Consider the following 22,922-nt stretch of genomic DNA (forward strand, 5'->3'; position numbering starts at 1 on the left):
AAACGTGAACGTCTCTTCCATCTTACAGATCTACATTATGATTGTATATATTATTTGAGAGTTACTGTTCTTTACGAAGCTCAGACCTCGTGGAAGTTCACTTTTCCGATATTCCTCTGACCGCAAGCTTCTTCGAATTGTTCTGGAGTAATACCAATATCTTCCATGTGACTTTGGAGCATAACATCTACCTGAAAGCACACAGTTAGCTAATTTCACTTTATATAAATTACTAGCTACACAATTATAGAAATGAATTAGTTTCCATTATTTTGATAGTTCGTCCTAAAGAAGTATAAAGGCAAATACAGTTACCTACAGTGGGACTATAGTTGTATGCATACTTTATGGATGTTATTTCTGGTTGATCACGCTTGAAATAGATTAATGGTCATTCTTATGTATGGGTTAGCAACCATTATAATGACTAAAAAAAGTCTTTACTGATTTTGTTCTTTAATGGCTTTTTGAAAGCCTGCGACTGTGAGAACGGAGGTTTTTTTTTTTTTTTTTTTTTTTTTTACAGATACGTTTTCTGCTATAAGTCACGATTTCCTTTATTAATATTTTGCACGACGCGTTTTGAGAAATGATTCCCGTTTTTGTTTTGTCTTTGTACTATGTCATTTTCACGTAATGTTTTAGATGTGTGAGGTTCTGCTTACTTTGTTGACTTAACTGCAATATATATAAAAAATGGTTGACTGATATGGTGTTGCAGCTTCAGTCAACGTGGTTTTGCTACGGAGGGGTAAAGCAAGGAGAAACTAGAGACGTCATTTTTCCCCTGAGCATGCTGCTCCACTGTATGGTTAAACGATGGTAGCATCATCTTGTGAAAAATATGCCGAAATAAAATAGTCCCCAGTTTGGATCTCCGGGCGAAGACTACTCGGAAGGATGTTGTTATCAGGAAAAACGAAACTGGCTTTCTTGGGATAGGAGTGCGGAATATCAGATACTTGAAGTGGATTATCTGTAAGCGAAACAAAGACGTAAAAGCTAACCAGTAAGGAGAAGTGTGGCGTTCTTAACATCAGGGTTGGGAAAGCGTCAGTAGAAGGAGAAACGGTAATGTTCTCCTATTTAGGAATTGAGGTTAGAAAAGACGGCTGGAGGAAATGAGGCATCATAAGCAGGAGCAGGCGCAGGAGCCGGCAAAGACATACCTTGGTATCAAATATTAATTCGGAGTTGAGGAAGAGATTCCTGGAAAAGCATATCTGAATCTCAGCAATGTATGGAAGTAAAATACAGATCACATGAACTCTTCGAATAAGAAACTGCAAATATTTGACATTTGACGTTACGCAATGGTGATAAAATTAAGTAGACAGATATAGTATAATTTGAAGGGATTGGCCTTAGTAACTTGGTTGCCTATTTTGCATACTATTACGATCGCTCTCGTTTTTATGGAACTTATTTTAATAATAAACTAATTAAATCATGAATCCATATCGTATCAAAAGGGAAATTGTTCAGTTATACGAGGGTCATTCAATAATTAAAGAGACCAATTGGTCTGGAGAAAAAAATGTTAGTATGGCATGTTTAGTACTTTTATAGCTTTAAGTTGGAATCACTAGAATGAGCCCTGGTCAGCTGATGTATCAACATTGTTTTCTTTATAACCTCAAAAATACATTTCAAGATGGCGAGTTGAACAACGTTCTGTTATTCGTTTTTTACTTGCTGAAGGCGAGAAACTAGTGACTATATACTGAAGAATGCCTAAAACTTATGGTGGAGGTTGTATGAATCGTGCAAATTTTTACATGTGGGTAGAGAAGTTCAAAAATGGTCGCGACTCAGTGACTGACGAACACCGTTCTGGCCGACCAGTTGCAGTTTCAACTCGGTCACTTGAAAGTGGAATTGATGACGTTATTCGTGCCGACCGCCGTGTGACTGGGGAAATGGAATAAAAAAGCTTGTAGCCCATTGGAACAAGTGCATAAATGTTCAAGGTGATTATGTTGAAAAGTAGAAAAAGTCTTGTTTTGTAATAATAAACGCTTTTTTGTCCAGACTAATTTATCTCGTTAGTTATTGAATGACTCTCGTAGTACGACACAAGCTGTTCACTTTTGTGATGATTTGTCAAAAACGAATTTTATATAAGTTCGTCGTTTAAGAATTCTACATGACTAAGATCCTAAGATTCAAGTGATATTTATTTATTTATTTATTGGTGCGGTAAATCTTATATACATGCAATGTATTACAGACGATAGACATATTTTACAGTTTAACAATATTAGGCAAAAGTTTGTTACTCATATAACCTGACAACCTGTAAAAAATAATTCTTAAATAAAAAAAAATTTGCATCTTTTTTTTGAGTGCATTTATGTGTTTGGTATTCTTAGTAGTTTCTGGCAGCTTATTGTAAATTGTTGTACCAGAGTGAGAAGCACAATTTTGAGATAGACTTTTGCTGGAATAATTTACATTGATATTTTCCTTAACCTAGTATGTTGCTCATGCACAGCAGAGTTTTGGATAAAGAGAGTCTCTTTCTTCGTCATACTCTATAAATACAAGGACGAGGGAGACTATTTAAATCTCTGAAGAAGGCTTACAGGAACTTCCATTGTTGCTTTTTATGTTATTCGGATTATTCTTTTTTGTTTTCTGAATGTTGTTATAGCAGGAGGAAAATTTCCCCAAAAGATAACACCATATCTTAATAGTGAGTGTATCCGATAAAAATACACGCTTTTACTGTTTGAGTTGTATTTCTCTATAGTACTTTGATTCCATATGTTAATTTAGAGAGTTGGTAGTTTAAGGATGTTATGCGAGAGCTTCACTGCTTACAGGCAAACGCATAAAAACTTTGCCACAGAGACATTCTGAATTCTGTGGTTGTTAATGTGAATCGGTGGCTTTTCAGTATATTGATTTTGGTGGGGCTGAAAGTTTTTTTGTGGTTTTAAGACGTGCCTGTTTCTATAGAGCCATTGGAACTTCATCTGTGATGACACCTTCAGCAGTGGTAAGATCTTTACTATTTTTCGCATAATAAGGAGACTGGTCTCATCTGAAAATAGTACTGCTTCCGCATTCTTTACGCACGAGGGAAGATTATTAACACATGAGAACAGATTATTAATGCATACTAGAAAAAGAAATGGTCCTGGATAGAGCCCTGTGATACACCATGTGAAGATGGCACTAAAAGGTAGTTGTGTATAGTGTTATCGTGTCTGTGCCTGACTTCTGTAACCTGAGATTGATTACTCCAAGTCGGATTTCAGCCACTCATTTGGCAGACCTCACACACCATAACACTCAGGTTTTTTAAGAGTATAGTATGATCTATAACATCAAAAGCGCCTGTTAAATCTAAGAAAATACCTGAAATTTTGGAATGATTGTGAACTTCACTTAAGATGTTGTTGACAAGATGAAAAGTAGCAGTCTCAGTGTCATGTTGTGCTCTGAAACCATGCTGGCATACTGATTAGCATGTTAATAATGACGTGAGCCGGAGTAATTAGGACACAAGATGAGTCAGTTAGGTGTGACTGAGTATTACAAGCAGTAGAGGATTGTAGATACCAATAACAAACGAGTATTTGGTGCAATGTGCAATAACATATTACCTATCTCAGTGGTTGCCGACAGTGTTATAATGACTTATGTTTGGATTACACATTTTTCAAGATCAGATACCTTTAAGCAAAAAAAAACTAGTCTTGGGAAAGTCTTTTGGCAATGAAATCAAGGAAAAAATATGTGCTCTCTAAATAAACCGTCATGTGATGGTGCGTAATAAGCAATGTCGCCAGACTGATGTAACGTTATTGTTCCTTACCAAGTCTTTGTATTCATCGTGAACCTTTCGATATTCTTCTTCGTGCTCTGTGTCTCCTGTGTCGAAAACTGTAACAAGCAGAATGCCTCAGCTGCAATTCCCTAATTATCAACTGTCATGTATAAGCACAACACAAAAATTACTTATAATACTAGTCATAAATACGTACTTTAAAGTGATGTCTATTGCAGACATGTTTGCTGCGCGTTACGAACGGAAACAATTCCGATATTACCAAGAAATCGACTCATCTGTTTTCTGTTATTGTCCATTCTGTCAGTGAGAACGGCAAAGGTAAGTATCTCTGTTAGTCCCTCATATTTCCCCCTTTATATGCAGTTTTGTGACAACTTTTACTTCATACTAAATCGAAACACTTATTGGTTCATGGATCAGTGTTAACTGCAAGTTAAACAATGAGGACGATTTGGTAGTATAGGTTTAGCTTACTAATCAAAAGATTAAGTTTCACTCGATATTTTTTCTTACACAGCGTGAGTTTCACCTCTGGTAGACGTATTCGAAAAAGGCTGAACCGCAAAGCTCCATCTAAAATTAAAAATCTCCAGGCTGACAAGCCGTAGTCGACGTGTAAAACTTTCTTCTGACATTTCGCCTCTGGCTGCGGGGACATCCTCAGATGCTAAGCGGCGAATTGCATTCAGAACTCGAGAAAGCGCGGAACATATTGGCCAGACGACGCCACGGTCGAACACTTGATGCCGGCTAGAAGACTATTTCTGGTAGACCCAGCATTCTCCATTGAAAAGTACTCGATCGTCATTCTGTCGATGCAAAGTTGACACACATTTTGTATCTAATTTGACACTTTCCTCTTTTCTGTTAAAATTATTACGGTGTCTGTAAATCTCAACAGGCTCTCTGAACAACGGGCACTGAAGACTCCCATTAAAATACCAGATAGGTGGTATCGCTATGTTGATTCTTCCGTAGTACGGACACGAGGTGCAGAAGAGTTGGATGCCTTCTTGGAACATCTTAGTAGTATCAACAAAAGGTCCAGTTTACTAAGGAAACGGAAAGTAACGGGCAACTTAATTTTTTAGATTAGACTATAATCAAATGTGTGGACGGTACGTTGGGCCATAAGGCATATAGAAAAGCCACAAGTACCGACCGTTGCCTTCAAAAAGATTCTAACCACTACCCCAGACAAAAAAAAGAGGTGTTACTAAAACCTTGGTTGATGGAGCTTTCAGAATTTATGAACGGTTTCATTTACAAGACGAGGTCAACCACCCTTTAAGAAGAAGGGTTGTTCTAACAAAAGATAGATCGAGCTCTTCGCCCCAGAGAGAGAATCAGAGTTAACGAGGAACAACGGTCTCCCAACGGAAAAGTTTTTCTTCCGTTTATTCAAAATGTTCAAATGTGTGTGAAATCTTATGGGACTTAACTGCTAAGGTCATCAGTCCCTAAGCTTACACACTACTTAACCTAAATTATCGTAAGGACAAACACACACACCCATGCCCGAGGGAGGACTCGAACCTCCGCCGGGACCAGCCGCACAGTCCATGACTGCAGCGCCTTAGACCGCTCGGCTAATCCCGCGCGGCTTCCGTTTATTAGTAAGACCACACATCGCATTGGAAAAGTCTCGGGCAAGTACAGAGTTGAAATTAGTTTCAGGCCCAGCAAGAAGCTAAAAGAGTATTTAAGAACGGCAAAGTGTATAAGACACCATTTGGTGTACGAGGGCTGTCCAGAAAGTAAGTCACGATTGATCGCGAAATGAAAATCACAGTGAAAATCAGAAATGTTTCATTTGTAACAGTTAGCTACACCTTTCAGCTACTTCTCTACGTAGTCGCCGTTCTGACTCAGCCATTCGTCGTAGCGTTGTACCAACTTTCCAATACCCTCATCATAGAAGGCAGCCGCCAGTGCTTTCCGCCCATTCTCTACGCTGGCCTAAAGCTCGTTGTCTGTGCCAAAATGTTGTCTTCATAGCCAGCGGTTCGTTTGAGCAGAGATGAAACTCAGTGGGAGACAATTACGGGCTGTATTGTGCGTAACCAAACATTTCCAATTGAAACGATGCAGGAACATCTTCATTGCCCCTGCAGAATGAGGCTGAGAATTGTCTTGAATAAGAAACCGCACGACAGTTATGTAATGTTGGTTGCATAGCTTCGGGGGAAAATTCTCACCAGGCCCTCGTACTTGGCGGGAGACACTATTTTCTATAACATCTTTACGCGCTCACTAAGAGTTCAGGAATGAAAAGAACGACATAATTCTACCTAGAGTCATACTAGAGACACTGCCCAACACATCTTTACAAAGCTTTATCGAACTTTCATAGTCGTTTCCATTTCGTGACCGATCGTAACTTACTTTCTGGACAGCCCTCGTATATAAAATTCCTTGCAGTTTTGGACTAGTGTATATTGTTACCACGAAATGAAGTGTTGATACCTTTTTAGTGGAACATCAGAGGAATTGACGTCTGGGACATAAATCTGCCGTAGCGGATTTACCAAGAGGGTAATCATGAAATAACATTAAGTAAGATGAACTTCATATCTAAAACATAGCACTATCGTGTGCACATGTTTAGATAAGCTACTGAGTTTTATAAACACCATGATCATTTTAACATAAAGTAGGAAGGTATTACATTAGAAAAAATATGGATTCGACTTTGCACTGACAGATTGACGATCGATTACTTTCACTTGAGAATGCTGGCACTGCCAGAGATAGTGTCTTAGCTGACGCCACGTGACGCCTCTATACTGCCTATACATTGGGGTGACAAAAGTCATGGGACACCTAACATCGTTTCTTTGTCCCGGCATAGTCAAGCAGCTCGACGTGGGAAGTCAGAACGCATACTGCCGACTTTCTTTGTATTCTCATACTACCATTCGTTGCGTGATCTTGTCAAGGGACAAAACTGATCCCATGTGAAGACACACTTCTTCATGAGGACTTACAGTCAACAGATGTAACATAGGTTTGCTTCCGATAAGTCCAGATACACAGGGTGTGTCATAATTAATAGTGAAGACAAAGGTGAAACTATGCCATGATAAAAGCAAAAATATTTCAGTAAACATGGCATGCAAAAGAGCTGTTTGTGAGATCATTGTGAATATGTGGTTGTGAGCCACAACAGACTTCAATGTGAAACATTGTTCTGGTTATTATAAATATATTTGAACTTTACACTCATACATGTTTCAGGATATACTGTAAGTCTGGACCTCATGTTTGGATGCAATACTGCACTTGCCTCTGCAAGGCGATACGGCTCCTTTCAGATACCACCCTACCGTTCACAAGACTGCAATCCGCCGCTACAATTCTCCAAACTAACCAACAAGAGTATTGTACACTTCTCTTTTAAGATAATTCCAAACATGAAAGTCCTGAGGATTGAGTGCAGGTGGTCTTGGGGGCTAAGGTACAGGCCCTGGTCGACCTCTCCATCTTCCAACAGATTGGTGCTTAAGATGTTGTCTTACATCAATAGCAAAAGGTGCAGGCGTCGCATCAGATACACGATAATTCAGCTGCACCCTTCCTATCGGTTTTTATGCAACCCGCAACTCCTTCAAAATCCACAGCGAGATTTTCATATTCTCTTCCTTGCTATGTGCAAACTATTAATCCTACAGAAAAATGACCTTTTTGTAGCAAATTTAATGTAGTTAAATTTCGTACATTTGTACGTTTTCGCTGGAAGTGGCGGTTTTAGAGTTCTTCAAGAAAAACAAATCTGAAGGTCAGTTTTTACATTTTTCGTGAATAATTCGAAAACAAAGCCTCTAACAAAAACGTATCACAGTACAAAATCTAACCACAGTAAATTTCCTACAAAAATATGCCGTTCATCTGTTCTGTAGGAGTATTAGTTTGCACATAGCGAGCGAGAGAATTTAGAAACCCTGTACGTGGTATTTGAAGGCGTTGCGGTTTGCATAAAACCTATAGATAGGGGCAGCTGTATGTACCACATTCTCACCCATGAGAGGTGGGTAAGATTTGAACCCAGTTACCTTAGGAGAAAAATTACAGTTCAGATTCATTTGCACTTACTGGGAGAAAATTTCACAAAGAAGTCAATGGCGGCTTGTAACGACACATCCGCAATTATCTTTCAAACTGCACGTCGCGGACTCGTTCTTACTCGAACGTTTTTGCTTCTATATTTTCATAAGCGTCAGTTTACACTATTCATTATGATAAGTTGCACACAGCACTTGTTGATCTGTTGTGGTTCGTTAACGTTGCTCTGAGGCTCTAAATCGAATTGGGGAGAGAAGAGATTCGTACACAGCTTGACTAAAAGAAGGGATCCATTGACAGATAACAGTATCGTTAATTTCAAATAGCAGGAAGTGTGTGTGTGTGTGTGTGTGTGTGTGTGTGTGTGTGTGTGTTTGTGTGTGTGTGACTGCGGGTGTGTGTGTGGAGGGGGGAGGGTGCTCTGTGACGGGAGAGGGTGGATTGTGGAGGAGAACGAAGGCCTGAATATAGTAAATAGATCTAAACGGATGTAGGTAGTATTAGTTGTGCAGAGATGAAAAAGCTTGCACACAATAACTAGAACGGAGAGCTACATCAAACAAGTCATCAGACTGAAGGCCACAACAACAAATGTGATATTTATCTTCTTGTGTTGGTGTTTCCACCTTGCAAATCTCCTATTTTCCACATAATTACTATGAATGTAATGAAAGAATATGATAATTTGTTGAATGAGAGAACGTTCAGTTGTAATTAGTAGAGGTTATGTGAGTGGAACGTAATGGGTCGGAGGAAATACAACCAGCACCCAGTTTTCTTCTGATTCAGCATTCTTTATTCCAGATCGAGAGCCTGCTGACAACCTTGGAGTTCTATCCCCATGACAGGTGTAATTCAAAATTAGATTTTTCATCTGGTTAGCAGTTACACTTGAATGCCATAAACTATCACGCTCTTATCATGTGTGCACCAGCTCGATATATATTTCACTTATCAATTCACTTGCGTCTTTTTCTTTTATTCACGATGCCAGCGGATTACGTACACCGGTAAACATTTACTGACTCCATCTTGGCAGCCTTATATCTCTAGTGTGGGAGTCATTAATTCGTAGGGGAGAGATGTCAATTACGATCATCAGCCTTTTCTCGAATACTAAACTCCAAGACAAAGAAAATCTATGTGCCACGAAGGAATTATCTGAATGGAAAGGAAATCGCTAGACGTGATGTACATGTCCAGACACGTCTTCAGCCTGGAATCTCATTGGTTAGAGTAGAACAGTCATCAGTGATGAGTCCCTCTTCGACATGAGCCCCGGTGACCTGTGAAGACTTGTCCGGAGACACCCTAGACAGCGGTAGGACATCACCCTGAATATCGCCCGACATACAGCCCGATAACCAGGGTCGATGGTCTGGGATGACATCTACATCTACATCTACATCCATACTCCGCAAGCCACCTGACGGTGTGTGGCGGAGGGTACCTTCAGTACCTCTATCGGTTCTCCCTTCTATTCCAGTCTCGTATTGTTCGTGGAAAGAAGGATTGTCGGTATGCCTCTGTGTGGGCTCTAATCTCTCTGATTTTATCCTCATGGTCTCTTCGCGAGATATACGTAGGAGGGAGCAATATACTGTTTGACTCTTCGGTGAAGGTATGTTCTCGAAACTTTGACAAAAGCCCGTACCGAGCTACTGAGCGTCTCTCCTGCAGAGTCTTCCACTGGAGTTTATCTATCATCTCCGTAACGCTTTCGCGATTACTAAATGATCCTGTAACGAAGCGCGCTGCTCTCCGTTGGATCTTCTCTATGTCTTGTACCAACCCTATCTGGTACGGATCCCACACTGCTGAGCAGTATTCAAGCAGTGGGCGAACAAGCGTACTGTAACCTACTTCCTTTGTTTTCGGATTGCATTTCCTTAGGATTCTTCCAATGAATCTCAGTCTGGCATCTGCTTTACCGACAATCAACATTATATGATCATTCCATTTTAAATCACTCCTAATGCGTACTCCCAGATAATTTATGGTATTAACTGCTTCCAGTTGCTGACCTGCTATTTTGTAGCTAAATGATAAAGGATCTATCTTTCTGTGTATTCGCAGCACATTACACTTGTCTACATTGAGATTCAGTTGCCATTCCCTGCACCATGCGTCAATTCGCTGCAGATCCTCCTGCATTTCAGTACAATTTTCCATTTATTTTCATACTGTCATACGCGGCACCCTTATAGCACAGCGGTACGTCGACGATATTCTAAGCCCTGTTTTGTTGTCAGTCATGGCAAGCCATCCAGGGCCTACATTTCAGCAAGATAATGCCCGCCCACACACGGCGAGAGTTTCAACTGCTTGTCTTCGTGCTCGTTAAACTCCACATTGGCCAACAAGGTCCTCGAATCTCTCCCCAATTGAGAACGCTTGAAGCATTCTGGGCAGTTCTCTCCAGCCAGCTCGGGATTTTGGCGTTGTAAGCCGCCAGTTGGACAGAATTTGGCACGATATGCCTCAGGAGGGCATCTAACAGCTCTATCAGTCAACGCTGCGCCGAATAACTGCTTATATAAGGATTAATTTTAAATTAACAACAGCCTCAGCTGCAATGTTTACCTAGATTTGCCTAGGTTTCAGTTGGGATAATCCAACCCTCTTCAGAATAAAAGGAACTATGATTTGTCCATAATGGACAACGTCAAAAACTAAAAACTATAATATGGTAACGCATCGTCATATTGCAATAACTTATCTCGGAAACAACCTCGGCCCCACTTCGCGACCGCAGTACGGCAGCAACGGATGTTGTAATGGAACTTGCTATAGCCTCGAGAGCGCATGCGCGATAGTGTCTCGTGCGTACTTGTTAGTACTGGTACCAACATGTACTCCTAAACTTGAAATTTTGTGAATAACCAGGTGTGGCTAACGAAATTGACGTATACGTTATCCTGTAAGGAACAAAAATATATCGACTGTCTTATCATTTGTAATCATTTGTTGGACGTTAAAAGTGAAGGGAGCAATGCGTTTACTATTTTAAGCCAACGTAGCATATTCGGGCTAATCATCGAACTTGACGGCATGAGGATAACTACGGTTTTGAAATACCAGATAATCCCAGCTATTCGGCAAACGGGAGTGCTAAAAAAACATGTTGTAAAAGATATAATGATTACTCCCTAAAATTATGGAAGATGGAATAACGGTTGAAAACCAAAAATGTTTTTGTTTCGTAGCTGCAGCCGGTTGTTAAGAAGGTTATTTTTGTCATATAGTAAGTGTTCAAAAATTTGTATTTCTTCTAAAATATCCAACCTCGCACCCTTCACTTCGCAATGCAATAATAATAATAGAACTACGACAAGTTCCACGTTAGGTAATATACCGGAAGTTTGTCGATCTTCCATAATACCGATTCCATTCACAGGTAAAGTTTCATACAAAATAGGGCGTCTTCTAAAGAACCAGGGGTTCAAGACAATTTTTTCTACTAATAATAGCTTGCAGAAGGACCTGATTCACACTTTAGAAAAGCTTAGGGATAAATTGTCATTATCCGGAGTTTACAAGATTGCATGTGACAATTGTCCGAAATTTTATATCGGCCAAACAGGAAGAACCTTACTAACAAGATACGAGAAACATATTCCTACTAACGTTGGAGATGGCACACCGGGTTCGACATTCGCTGAATACTTAGTGCAAACGGCTCACGCACCCAGCCCTCGGGTTAACACTCAGCTCTTGCATTGCAAAGTGAATGGTGCGAGGTTGCATATTTTAGAAGAAATGCAAATTTTTAAACACTTACTATATGACAAAAATAGCCTTCTTAACAACCAGCTGCAGCTGCGAAACAAAAACTTTTTTGGTTTTCAACCGTTATTCCATCTGCCATAATTTTAGGGAGTAATCATTACACCCTTCCCAACATATTTTTTAGCACTCCCGTTTGCAGAATAGCTGGGATTATCTATTTCAAAATCGTAGTTATCCTCATGGGGTCAAGTTCAACGATTAGCCCGAATATGCTAGGTTGGCTTAAAATAGTAAACGCATTGCTCCCTTCACTTTTGACGTCCAACAAATTATTACAAATGATAAGACAGTTGATATATCTTTGTTCCTTACAGGATAACGTATACACCAATTTCGTTAGCCGCACCTGGTTATTCACAAAATTTTAAGTTTAGGAGTACATGTTGCTACCAGTGTTAGCAAGTATGCATGAGACACTATCGCGCATGCGCTCTCGAGGCTATAGCCAGTTCCATTACAACATCCGTTGCTGCCGTACTGCTGTCGCGAAGTGGGGCCGACGCTGATTCCCATATAAGTAATTGCAATATGACGATGCATTACCATATTATAGTTTTTAGTTTTTGACGTTGTCCATTATGGACAAATCGTAGTTCCTTTTAGTCTGAAGAAGATTGGGTTATCCCAACTGAAACCTAGGTAAATCTAGGTAAACATTGCAACTGAGGCTGTTTTTAATTTAAAATTAATATTTATACAGTTTCTGACAGGGCCGCGAAATGCTGAAAAGCTTATATAAGCGTTAGAGGTGGACCAACTCGTTACTGACTTGCTCGATTTATGAATTTCTTTGTCTTGAATAAATCATTCAATTTTTCAGAAATTGTAATCACTTTGTCTATGCATGTACGTCACATCTACCGCTTCCGTCCGTGTTTTGTTATTATTATTATTATTATTATTATTATTATTATTATTATTATTATTATTCTTTGCATAGGATGTAGGGGTCTAACACTACAAGTCCGATCTCGTTTATGTAGCGTCCGACTTGCGCCTTGTCATCCAGCTACACGCCAGACAAAAGAGGATTGCGGGTTGCCTCTCTGTCAAGGCACCTGCAACTCAATCTCAGGTCAGCCTGGCTGCAGCAAGCGCCACATGTGCCCAATACAGTTGGCACTAGCTTGCCTCTGCGAGCCATGTGAGACTACTGTCACTGCCTATATTCCGACGCCGGACAGCCTTATATGACAATGGCCAGCGAAACCAGAGAGACAGCGCAGTGCTGTCTATGCAGAATGACCGACAGTGTCCTCAGCTTATACACTCCTGGAAATTGAAATAAGAACACCGTGAATTCATTGTCCCAGGAAGGGGAAACTTTATTGACACATTCCTGGGGTCAGATACATCACATGATCACACTGACAGAACCACAGGCACATAGACACAGGCAACAGAGCATGCACAATGTCGGCACTAGTACAGTGTATATCCACCTTTCGCAGCAATGCAGGCTGCTATTCTCCCATGGAGACGATCGTAGAGATGCTAGATGTAGTCCTGTGGAACGGCTTGCCATGCCATTTCCACCTGGCGCCTCAGTTGGACCAGCGTTCGTGCTGGACGTGCAGACCGCGTGAGACGACGCTTCATCCAGTCCCAAACATGCTCAATGGGGGACAGATCCGGAGATCTTGCTGGCCAGGGTAGTTGACTTACACATTCTAGAGCACGTTGGGTGGCACGGGATACATGCGGACGGGCATTGTCCTGTTGGAACAGCAAGTTCCCTTGCCGGTCTAGGAATGGTAGAACGATGGGTGCGATGACGGTTTGGATGTACCGTGCACTATTCAGTGTCCCCTCGACGATCACTAGTCGTGTACGGCCAGTGTAGGAGATCGCTCCCCACACCATGATGCCGGGTGTTGGCCCTGTGTGCCTCGGTCGTATGCAGTCCTGATTGTGGCGCTCACCTGCACGGCGCCAAACACGCATACGACCATCATTGGCACCAAGGCAGAAGCGACTCTCATCGCTGAAGACGACACGTCTCCATTCGTCCCTCCATTCACGCCTGTCGCGACACCACTGGAGGCGGGCTGCACGATGTTGGGGCGTGAGCGGAAGACGGCCTAACGGTGTGCGGGACCGTAGCCCAGCTTCATGGAGACGGTTGCGAATGGTCCTCGCCGATACCCCAGGAGCAACAGTGTCCCTAATTTGCTGGGAAGTGGCGGTGCGGTCCCCTACGGCACTGCGTAGGATCCTACGGTCTTGGTGTGCATCCGTGCGTCGCTGCGGTCCGGTCCCAGGTCGACGGGCACGTGCACCTTCCGCCGACCACTGGCGACAACATCGATGTACTGTGGAGACCTCACGCCCCACGTGTTGAGCAATTCGGCGGTACGTCCACTCGGCCTCCCGCATGCCCACTATACGCCCTCGCTCAAAGTCCGTCAACTGCACATACGGTTCACGTCCACGCTGTCGCGGCATGCTACCAGTGTTAAAGACTGCGATGGAGCTCCGTATGCCACGGCAAACTGGCTGACACTGACGGCGGCGGTGCACAAATGCTGCGCAGCTAGCGCCATTCGACGGCCAACACCGCGGTTCCTGGTGTGTCCACTGTGCCGTGCGTGTGATCATTGCTTGTACAGCCCTCTCGCAGTGCCCGGAGCAAGTATGGTGGGTCTGACACACCGGTGTCAATGTGTTCTTTTTTCCATTTCCAGGAGTGTATTTTCAAGACATCGTATTGTGTTAATGACAAACTTTCATCAGATCAAGACGATCTTTACGTTGCCTTTACCCGGAAGGTGTTTGGTTCAAAATGGTTCAAATGGCTCTGAGCACTATGGGACTTAACATCTGAGGTCATCAGTCCCCTAGACTTAGAACTACTTAAACCTAACTAACCTAAGGACATCACACAAATCCATGCCCGAGGCAGGATTCGAACCTGCGACCGTAGCGGTCGCGCGGTTCCATACTGAAGTGCCTAGAACCGCTCGGCCACTCCGCCCGGCCTGGAAGGTATTTCAGATGGTAAATTTTATGTGTAATTTCGCAGTTAGTAATAAAGTTCTGTTGCTCTTGACAGTTTAGGTATCTTTCTCCTCTTGCGCATGCATAATCCACAATGGGATACTACAGATTATTTCAGCAATACCATTCCCAGTCTGCAATACCGAAACCAAATAAATATTTTATCGTGAGTAATAGTCAATTTAGCTTTCGCGCATATGTTTCTGAATTCGTTACCGATCCAGTAAAAATATAGAGAGCCTTAACACAGCGTCGCCGTATGCTGCTCTACAGCCAATCACTCACAAGGAGGACTCTCCTAATTTGATAGCGAACCAACATTCAAGGCTAATGAACCATTTAAACTATCACCGAATTGTTGCAAACAGTTCTCTCATAAACCAGTCAACACAATTAACTGCGTAGCTGCAGATAGTAAATGAAAGCAGAGTAAAAAAATGTAGAGATGGAAATGACATACCATGATCTACAGGTCACTATAGAATCTTAGTTCCACTACATCCTTAATTCTATGGCTCCAGAGAAAAAAATGCATTCATATAATTTCGTAGTTATTTACTGAATTAGGTAGCACAGTTTTATAGGTGTAATTTAAACCAGCCATTGTTATTATCCAAAATTTATCTTAACGAAAGAGAATGAAATTAAAACAAAGTATGATCTTGCAGGTTAATTAATGATAACTCAAATAGTCAGTTTGTTTTTACCATAGTAGTATTTTAATAATCATGATCAAGGACGATGCACATGACCACTTATCGAAGCATGTAACATATGCAAACTCCACTGCAGATTTTGGTACAAGGGACAGGAGAATCAGTCAGTGGACAAGTTACTATAACAAATAAACTTAATAATAATGTTGTGACTGATAATTCATAAATTGTAAGTATTTTTTACAATCTAATACTGTAGTTCAGTTGAAGAAGCAAGGGTGATATGTTAAAGTGTTGTTCTACAAAAACATAGCAGCAGCTGGAAATGACAGTAACTTCCTTCGCTGAAATCAACAGATTTATAAAAGTTCTCAGAGGCTCATTTGGTATTGATGGTTGTTCAGACAGAGTTATGGATAGTAGATCTAAGTTTGTAAGTCATGTCCTTACTGATAACTGTAATGCATCAGTAGCACAAACAACTTTTTTCGAAAAAGTAAAATATGTTATTGTTAAACACGTAATAACAAAGATGACAGGAAGATGTAAATACTTATCGCGTAATTTTCTTACCGACACCTTTTTCCACAATATTAGAGAAAATATACTCAAGTATACCACCATACTTAAGGAGAAACAAGTAAGCGTGTCACAGTTTGGAGTAAGTGAAGGGATTTATCCACTGAGAATGTCATTCATATATTTACTCCATAATGTCACAAGCTTTGAATCTATTAAAGGGGTTTCATTGCATGGATCATGATACTTGTAGAAAATGTAAGTTTTATGTTATCATATTTAAGAAAGGAACGGCTAGAATACGTGTTGAATAATTCAGACACTCGTGAAAGGAGAAACAATTTTACTGGCTGGGGAGAAATCATATAGTCAGTCCCAAATGGTTCAACTAGTTCTCATGTACGTGAATGTTTTCCACTTACCGCACATAAAGCAGAGTTAGTATTTTTTGCAGACGTCTCGAGGGTTAATATGAACCCTGATAAAGAGACAGGAACAGAAGAAATTATTAGCAATGGCTTTTTTTTATTATGTGGTTCTTTGAAAACTGACTCCCTCTTAATTTTGAAAAAGAAAAACACTCTACATTCAGTAATGTTCAACAAACTGAATAGCAGAAGCAACAACTGATTTAGTACATCAACAGCATTCAATAAATAGCGTGGAATGTTCAACAGTTGTGATTGTTCTTATTGATGGAAACGTTAACGGGAATAAATCTATTAATGATCTGCTCAAACACCTAAGTTCAGCAAATTTTGCTCTTCAAACAATTATTAATTTTGGAAACAGATAAATCAACAGCCTAACACTTTTGCTTATTTCCATCTCTTACAGAATAATTTTCTGGAGAAACTCATCACTTGGGAAGAAAGTATTATTGGGCAAATGTCAGCAGTGAAAACAATTTCTGATGTTCACCATAATTTGCTTGTAGGTGTTTCTTGAAGATGCTAGGCGTTTTGATCACTCCTTCACAATATGTCTATTCACTAACGAAATTCGTCATAAATACTGTATCATAGTTTGAGAAGAATAGTGCTACAGCTGCAACACAAGAATAAAAAAATGGCCTTCGTTATTTATTACTTAAGTTGTCAGTGACTTTAAAAGTCCAATAACACGATGACTGCTTCTATTCCTTAGACGAGTTTTTAATTACAATTAAAAACTAAAACACACTATTAATGTTCCAAAATAACATTAGTTATACTTTTTGTTGCGAGCTAGTTTTCAGCTTTCTGGGCAACCATCAGGCAAGTACAGCATTTTAATCATTCGAACAACTCTACAGTTTTGCTATGGCTGACTTGGAAAAGCAGTGCGTCTGTGTAAAGTTTTGTTTTAAACTAAGAAAGACTGCTGCATTACGCGCCAAATGTTGAACCGATGATGACGGCCCTTCTCGTCTGCAGTGAACTTGCATCACACCAGAAAATGTTCAGAGTGTGAGGAATGTGATTCTGCAACTTCGTAGACGGACCATCCGAGACACCTGCAACACATCTGGAATTAATTGTGGTATATGTGAATGTGTTCTGTCTGAAGAACTTAACAAGAAAAACATTGCGGCGAAGATGTCCCACGACCACTTCGTGACAACCAGAAACAACATCAGATGAAAGTCTGTAGGAGACTTAAAGTAACTGTTTCAAGACGATCACAATGCTCTTGCAAAGGTTGTCACTGTTGACGAAAGTCGGCTATAACCTTGAAACTAAGCAGCAGTCGTCGCATTGGAAGAGTCCAGCCAAAAACGTTCGGCAAATCAAGAATAATATTAAATCCTTGTTTACCATTTTTTATATTGGCTGTATTGTTCATAAATCACTCGTCGCTCCTGGCCAGACGGTCAATTAAGAGTCATCATATGGTGCCTCTCAAGGCCAATTTTTGCTTTTTTGATGGTGTTTGTTTCATGGGCATTAGGAGATGTATAAAGCTTTTCTTTCTTAGTTCGTTGAGGTTGCAACTGCTTTCAGTGTCGTTATAGCCTGTGGTGATGTCTCTAGGATTGGAAGACGAAACGTTAGACAGAGAAATGTCGCTTCGACCCCAGCCTAACGCCCATAAAACAGGTCAATAAAGGGTTCTATCGAGAGTTTCAAAGACGCTCGAAGGAATGCATCGGGTAAAAATGTGCACAATAGTGGCACACAAATGTCAAGGTACCCTACCGTGACAATGCAAAACCAAATACGGCCAACATTATTCGCGATTTTTTGATTAACAATAAAAACAAGACGACAGTTCCCCCCCCCCCTTTGTAACGCCGGAAATGCATATCCTCCTATTTCCATCTATTGTACTATAAATTTTTTTCCTTATTTTGTCACCTGAAGCTATGACATTTCTGTCTCTTTATATATTGTAATTGTTTTACTGTTTGTGTATATATATTTATGCATTTATGTTGGTTTGTTTTGTGAATATTATTTGTATTTATATGCTGGGTCTGGCCTAGGGAAAACTATGCTATCGAACGAATACATCGATAGGTCGTGTGGAGAACCAAAGTGTTTAGGATCTTTGGTAGTGTTAACTCTGTCGCGTGGAGCGCGGGCAGAGGGGGAGTCTGGCTGGAGTGGTGCAGTGGAGCAGGTGTGTTGTGTGACGCTCCCGCGAGTTGCCGCGCTTTCGGGGTTGGGCAGCATGTAATTGCGCTCGACTTGCTATGATAGTTTTTGACACGGTGTCGCGGACGGGAAGATTAGCTGGCGCACATCAAGAGCCCGTTTCGCCTGGTGACCGTGTCGAGAAGAAGGCGCGCCAACATCCGCTTCTTCAACAGCGACGGCCCACAATGAGTGATTGTCGCCACCTCCTCGATCGACGGCTTCAAACCTTCAATCAACCAACAAGGAAGACTGGAAGCACGTAAAGTTTCAGAACTGTATGGCAGACCTCAGCTTTTCAAACTGTTCCATTTTCATAACTAAATTACAGCAACATAGCATGAACCTTTGTTGCTCATTGCCCCAATTGCATCCCCAAGCAGGGTCCCTTCCCTTTCCGGAATGAACCCGAGTGTCGTTGAAATTCAAACGCCAGCATCATTCGGTTTCACTGCTTTCATTTCAAAGTTCAGTTAAGGTATTCATAGCTGGCTACAATATTTAGATTACACAAGCACAAATTAAGAGTGCGAGTTTTGTTACCATATTTTAGCTTACCTGTGACTGCAGCTCAGCTTGGTACGTACTAAATTTTACTATTGTTAATTGCTCAGAATCATTTAATTCCGGTTCAAAGTTAAAGCTCTTATTTCTAAATTGCGTAGATTGAAGTAGCTTTTGAAATGATTGTTGAGGTAGCCCAAGACTAACCGTATTTTACTGAATTTCGATGTGCTTCGGAAAGAAAGCTCACTATTAACTTCAGTCACTAAATTAACTTTCGATTTTCCGGTTTTATTAATTCTTTTGCTAAATTAAGTCAGGGTGTAGCGAAATTTATTACTTCTGACAGACTTTCAGTTTTCACACTACACGTGTCAACCTCCAGTTGCCACGCTTCTAGTGCTAATTATAGGTGTAATAACCTTTCTTTTTCAGTTACTATAGTAATTGTCCTTAGAACTGGCGACCGTAATTTCCCCAAAATCTCAAATATCTAATTACCGCTAGTTAATTGTTAACGTAACGGCCGCACATTTACTTTCTTTATTAACTTTACTCCTTTTCAAAATTAATTTCCACCAGTTTCATTTGCATTTTTCCTTTCATTTAGATGTAACCCTTTCCTCCCTCTTTACCGACAAATTACTTCGGTGACGATTGCTTTCCCCAAATTTCCATTAGGTACATGCAGTTTAATTTTTCACTGTCATTAAGGTCGATAAGTGAGGGGGAGGTTACACCTTCGGTATTCATTATACATCCGTGTCACTTTGCTGTTCCCGAAGACGTAAATCAAGCTGAAGGGTGCTCATCTGATACAGAAAGAAGTGGCATAAGTTTTGGAAATTATGTAATGGTTCCCGAGGGAACTACCTTGAAAGTGACGAAGAACAAGAGCTAGGTAAGCGCAATAAGTTTAATTGATACACACTGACACACAAGTGAAGAACCCAGAAGGGGAAGAAGAAACAAAATGAAACTTCTCGTGCTGAAAGGGTACATGACTTTATTTGTGTCAAATTTACAAAGAACTTGGCAATATCATCTCACTTCACAGTATGACGCTGCATGTCCCCTAGACTAGATGTGTGCACTGATTCGGTTGGGAAAGGTGTCATAAAGCTGTTATATCCTCTCCTGAGGCAAGCTGGCCAACAAGTGTTGTAAGTGGTCTTTGGTATCCTGGATAACGGCATCAGAGACGGATCTGGGGTCTTGTTGGTCACGGGAGAACCTCAATATCACGCAGACAGTGGCATGTGTGGACGAGCACTGTCCTGCTGAAAAATGGCATCACCATAGTTTCGCATGAGAGGTAACAAATGAGGACGCAGGATGTCCGTGCCGGACTGTTGTGGTGTCACAGTCCCTTCCATCAGTACCAGCCGTGACCTGAGGTCATACCCAATGGCTCATCATATCATGACGCCAGAGTGTGCTCCCTGCCGCGGTTGGATAAGCAGCTGCAGCAGCAAGTCGTACACTCTTAGCTCACTTATTTGTTACATAGTTTAATTCTTAATTTCTTTGCGTGTTTTTGGTATTTGCATTGTTTAATTCATACATTTCTGGCGTATTATAGTATTTGATAGTTGTAGTATCGCGTTTTAGTACCTGAATAGTGTAAAATCGCATAGTCTCCTTCCGCCGCCGAGCAGTGTGTCAGCAGTGCGCAAGTAGCAGCATTACTGCATTTAATAGGCAAAATTGTATTTTAATAACCGTTTAAATTTTGTGTCGATTTGTTTGTGCTCTCTGTAGATTAGTTCAGACGTTCTTTGCACAACAGTTTTTAGCATCGATAGGGACTGCAACTGCTGTGTTCGGATGCAGGCTGAGTTGGCATCCCTTCGCTCCCAGCTTCAGGCAGTGTTGGCTTTGGTTACACAGCTTGAGGCTGTTGCCAATGGGCATCACAGTGGGGGTCCGGATGGGGGTTTTTCGGGGACGGCCAGCTCGTCCCACGCATCCCCCGATCGGACTACGACTGTGGTTGCCCGGGATACTGCCCGCATTGAGGCTGATCCCTCACCTGTGGTAGAGTGGGAGGTCGTCTCGAGGTGTGGCAGGGGGCAAAAGACATTCCGGAGGGCTGAACGGAAGGCCTCTCCAGTTTGTCTGACAAACCGGTTTCAGGCTCTGTCTCAGGCTGATACTGATGTTCGGCCGGACATGGCTGCTTGTCCTGTTTCAAAGGTTGCCCCTCAGTCTGCAAGATCCGGGCGGTCGCAGAGGGTGGGCTTACTGGTAGTTGGGAGCTCCAACGTCAGGCGCGTAATGGGGCCCCTTAGAGATATGGCAGCAAGATAGGAGAATAAAACCAATGTGCACTCCGAGTGCATACCGGGGGGAGTCATTCCAGATGTGGAAAGGGTCCTTCCGGATGCCGTGAAGGGTACAGGGTGCACCCATCTGCAGGTGGTCGCTCATGTCGGCACCAATGATGTGTGTCGCTATGGATCGGAGGAAATCCTCTCTGGCTACCGGCGGCTATCTGATTTGGTGAAGTCTGCCAATCTCGCTAGCGGGATGAAAGCAGAGCTCACCATCTGCAGCATCGTCGACAGGACTGACTGCGGACCTTTGGTACAGAGCCGAGTGGAAGGTCTGAATCAGAGGCTCAGACGGTTCTGCGAGCATGTGGGCTGCAGATTCCTCGACTTGCGCCATAGGGTGGTGGGGTTTCGGGTTCCGCTGGATATGTCAGGAGTCCATTACACGCAGCAAGCGGCTACAAGGGTAGCAGGGGTTGTGTGGCGTGGACTGGGCGGTTTTTTAGGTTAGAAGGCCTCGGGCAAGTACAGAAAGGGCAGCAGCCTCAAAGGGTGCGGGGCATAGTCAGGACATGCGGGGGCCAAGCAGCAATTAGTTTTGTAATTGTAAACTGTCGAAGCTGCGTTGGTAAAGTACCGGAACTTCAAGCGCTGATAGAAAGCACTGACGCTGAAATCGTTATAGATACTGAAAGCTGGCTGAAGCCAGAGGTAAATTCTGCCGAAATTTTTACAACGGCACAGACGGTATTTAGAAAGGATAGATTGCATGCAACCGGTGGTGGCGTGTTTGTCGCTGTTAGTAGTAGTTTATCCTGTAGTGAAGTAGAAGTGGATAGTTCCTGTGAATTATTATGGGTGGAGGTTACACTCAACAACCGAGCTAGGTTAATAATTGGCTCCTTTTACCGACCACCCGACTCAGCAGCATTAGTGGCAGAATAACTGAGAGAAAATTTGGAATACATTTCACATAAATTTTCTCAGCATGTTATAGTCTTAGGTGGAGATTTCAATTTACCAGATATAGACTGGGACACTCAGATGTTTAGGACGGGTGGTAGGGACAGAGCATCGAGTGACATTATACTGAGTGCACTATCCGAAAATTACCTCGAGCAATTAAACAGAGAACCGACTCGTGGAGATAACATCTTGGACCTACTGATAACAAACAGACCCGAACTTTTCGACCCTGTAAGTGCAGAACAGGGAATCAGTGATCATAAGGCCGTTGCAGCATCCCTGAATATGGAAGTTAATAGGAATATAAAAAAAGGGAGGAAGATTTATCTGTTTAGCAAGAGTAATAGAAGGCAGATTTCAGACTACCTAACAGATCAAAACGAAAATTTCTGTTCCGACACTGACAATGTTGAGTGTTTATGGAAAAAGTTCAAGGCAATCGTAAAATGCGTTTTAGACAGGTACGTGCCGAGTAAAACTGTGAGGGACGGAAAAAACCCACCGTGGTTCAACAACAAAGTTAGGAAACTACTGCGAAAACAAAGAGAGCTTCACTCCAAGCTTAAACGCAGCCAAAACCTCTCAGACAAACAGAAGCTAAACGATGTCAAAGTTAGCGTAAGGAGGGCTATGCATGAAGCGTTCAGTGAATTCGAAAGTAAAATTCTATGTACCGACTTGACAGAAAATCCTAGGAAGTTCTGGTCTTACGTTAAATCAGTAAGTGGCTCGAAACAGCATG

The 22,922-nt window shown here is 41.7% G+C and overlaps 1 protein-coding gene across 1 annotated transcript in view; it reads right to left on the reverse strand.

Annotated features, from left to right (window-relative positions):
• The window catches only part of LOC126188373 (cilia- and flagella-associated protein 36), a 92,171-nt gene that overhangs the window by 26,559 nt on the left and 42,690 nt on the right, over positions 1–22,922 (reverse strand). Inside the window, exons 2-3 of the mRNA XM_049929972.1 lie at positions 3,824–3,891; positions 87–191 (exon numbers count right to left, since the gene is read on the reverse strand). Coding sequence (XP_049785929.1) covers positions 87–191; positions 3,824–3,891 — 173 coding nt within the window. The remainder of the gene's footprint in view (positions 1–86; positions 192–3,823; positions 3,892–22,922) is intronic.

The sequence above is a fragment of the Schistocerca cancellata genome, chromosome 5 (genome assembly GCF_023864275.1).
Source record: "Schistocerca cancellata isolate TAMUIC-IGC-003103 chromosome 5, iqSchCanc2.1, whole genome shotgun sequence".
Classification (NCBI taxonomy): domain Eukaryota; kingdom Metazoa; phylum Arthropoda; class Insecta; order Orthoptera; family Acrididae; genus Schistocerca; species Schistocerca cancellata.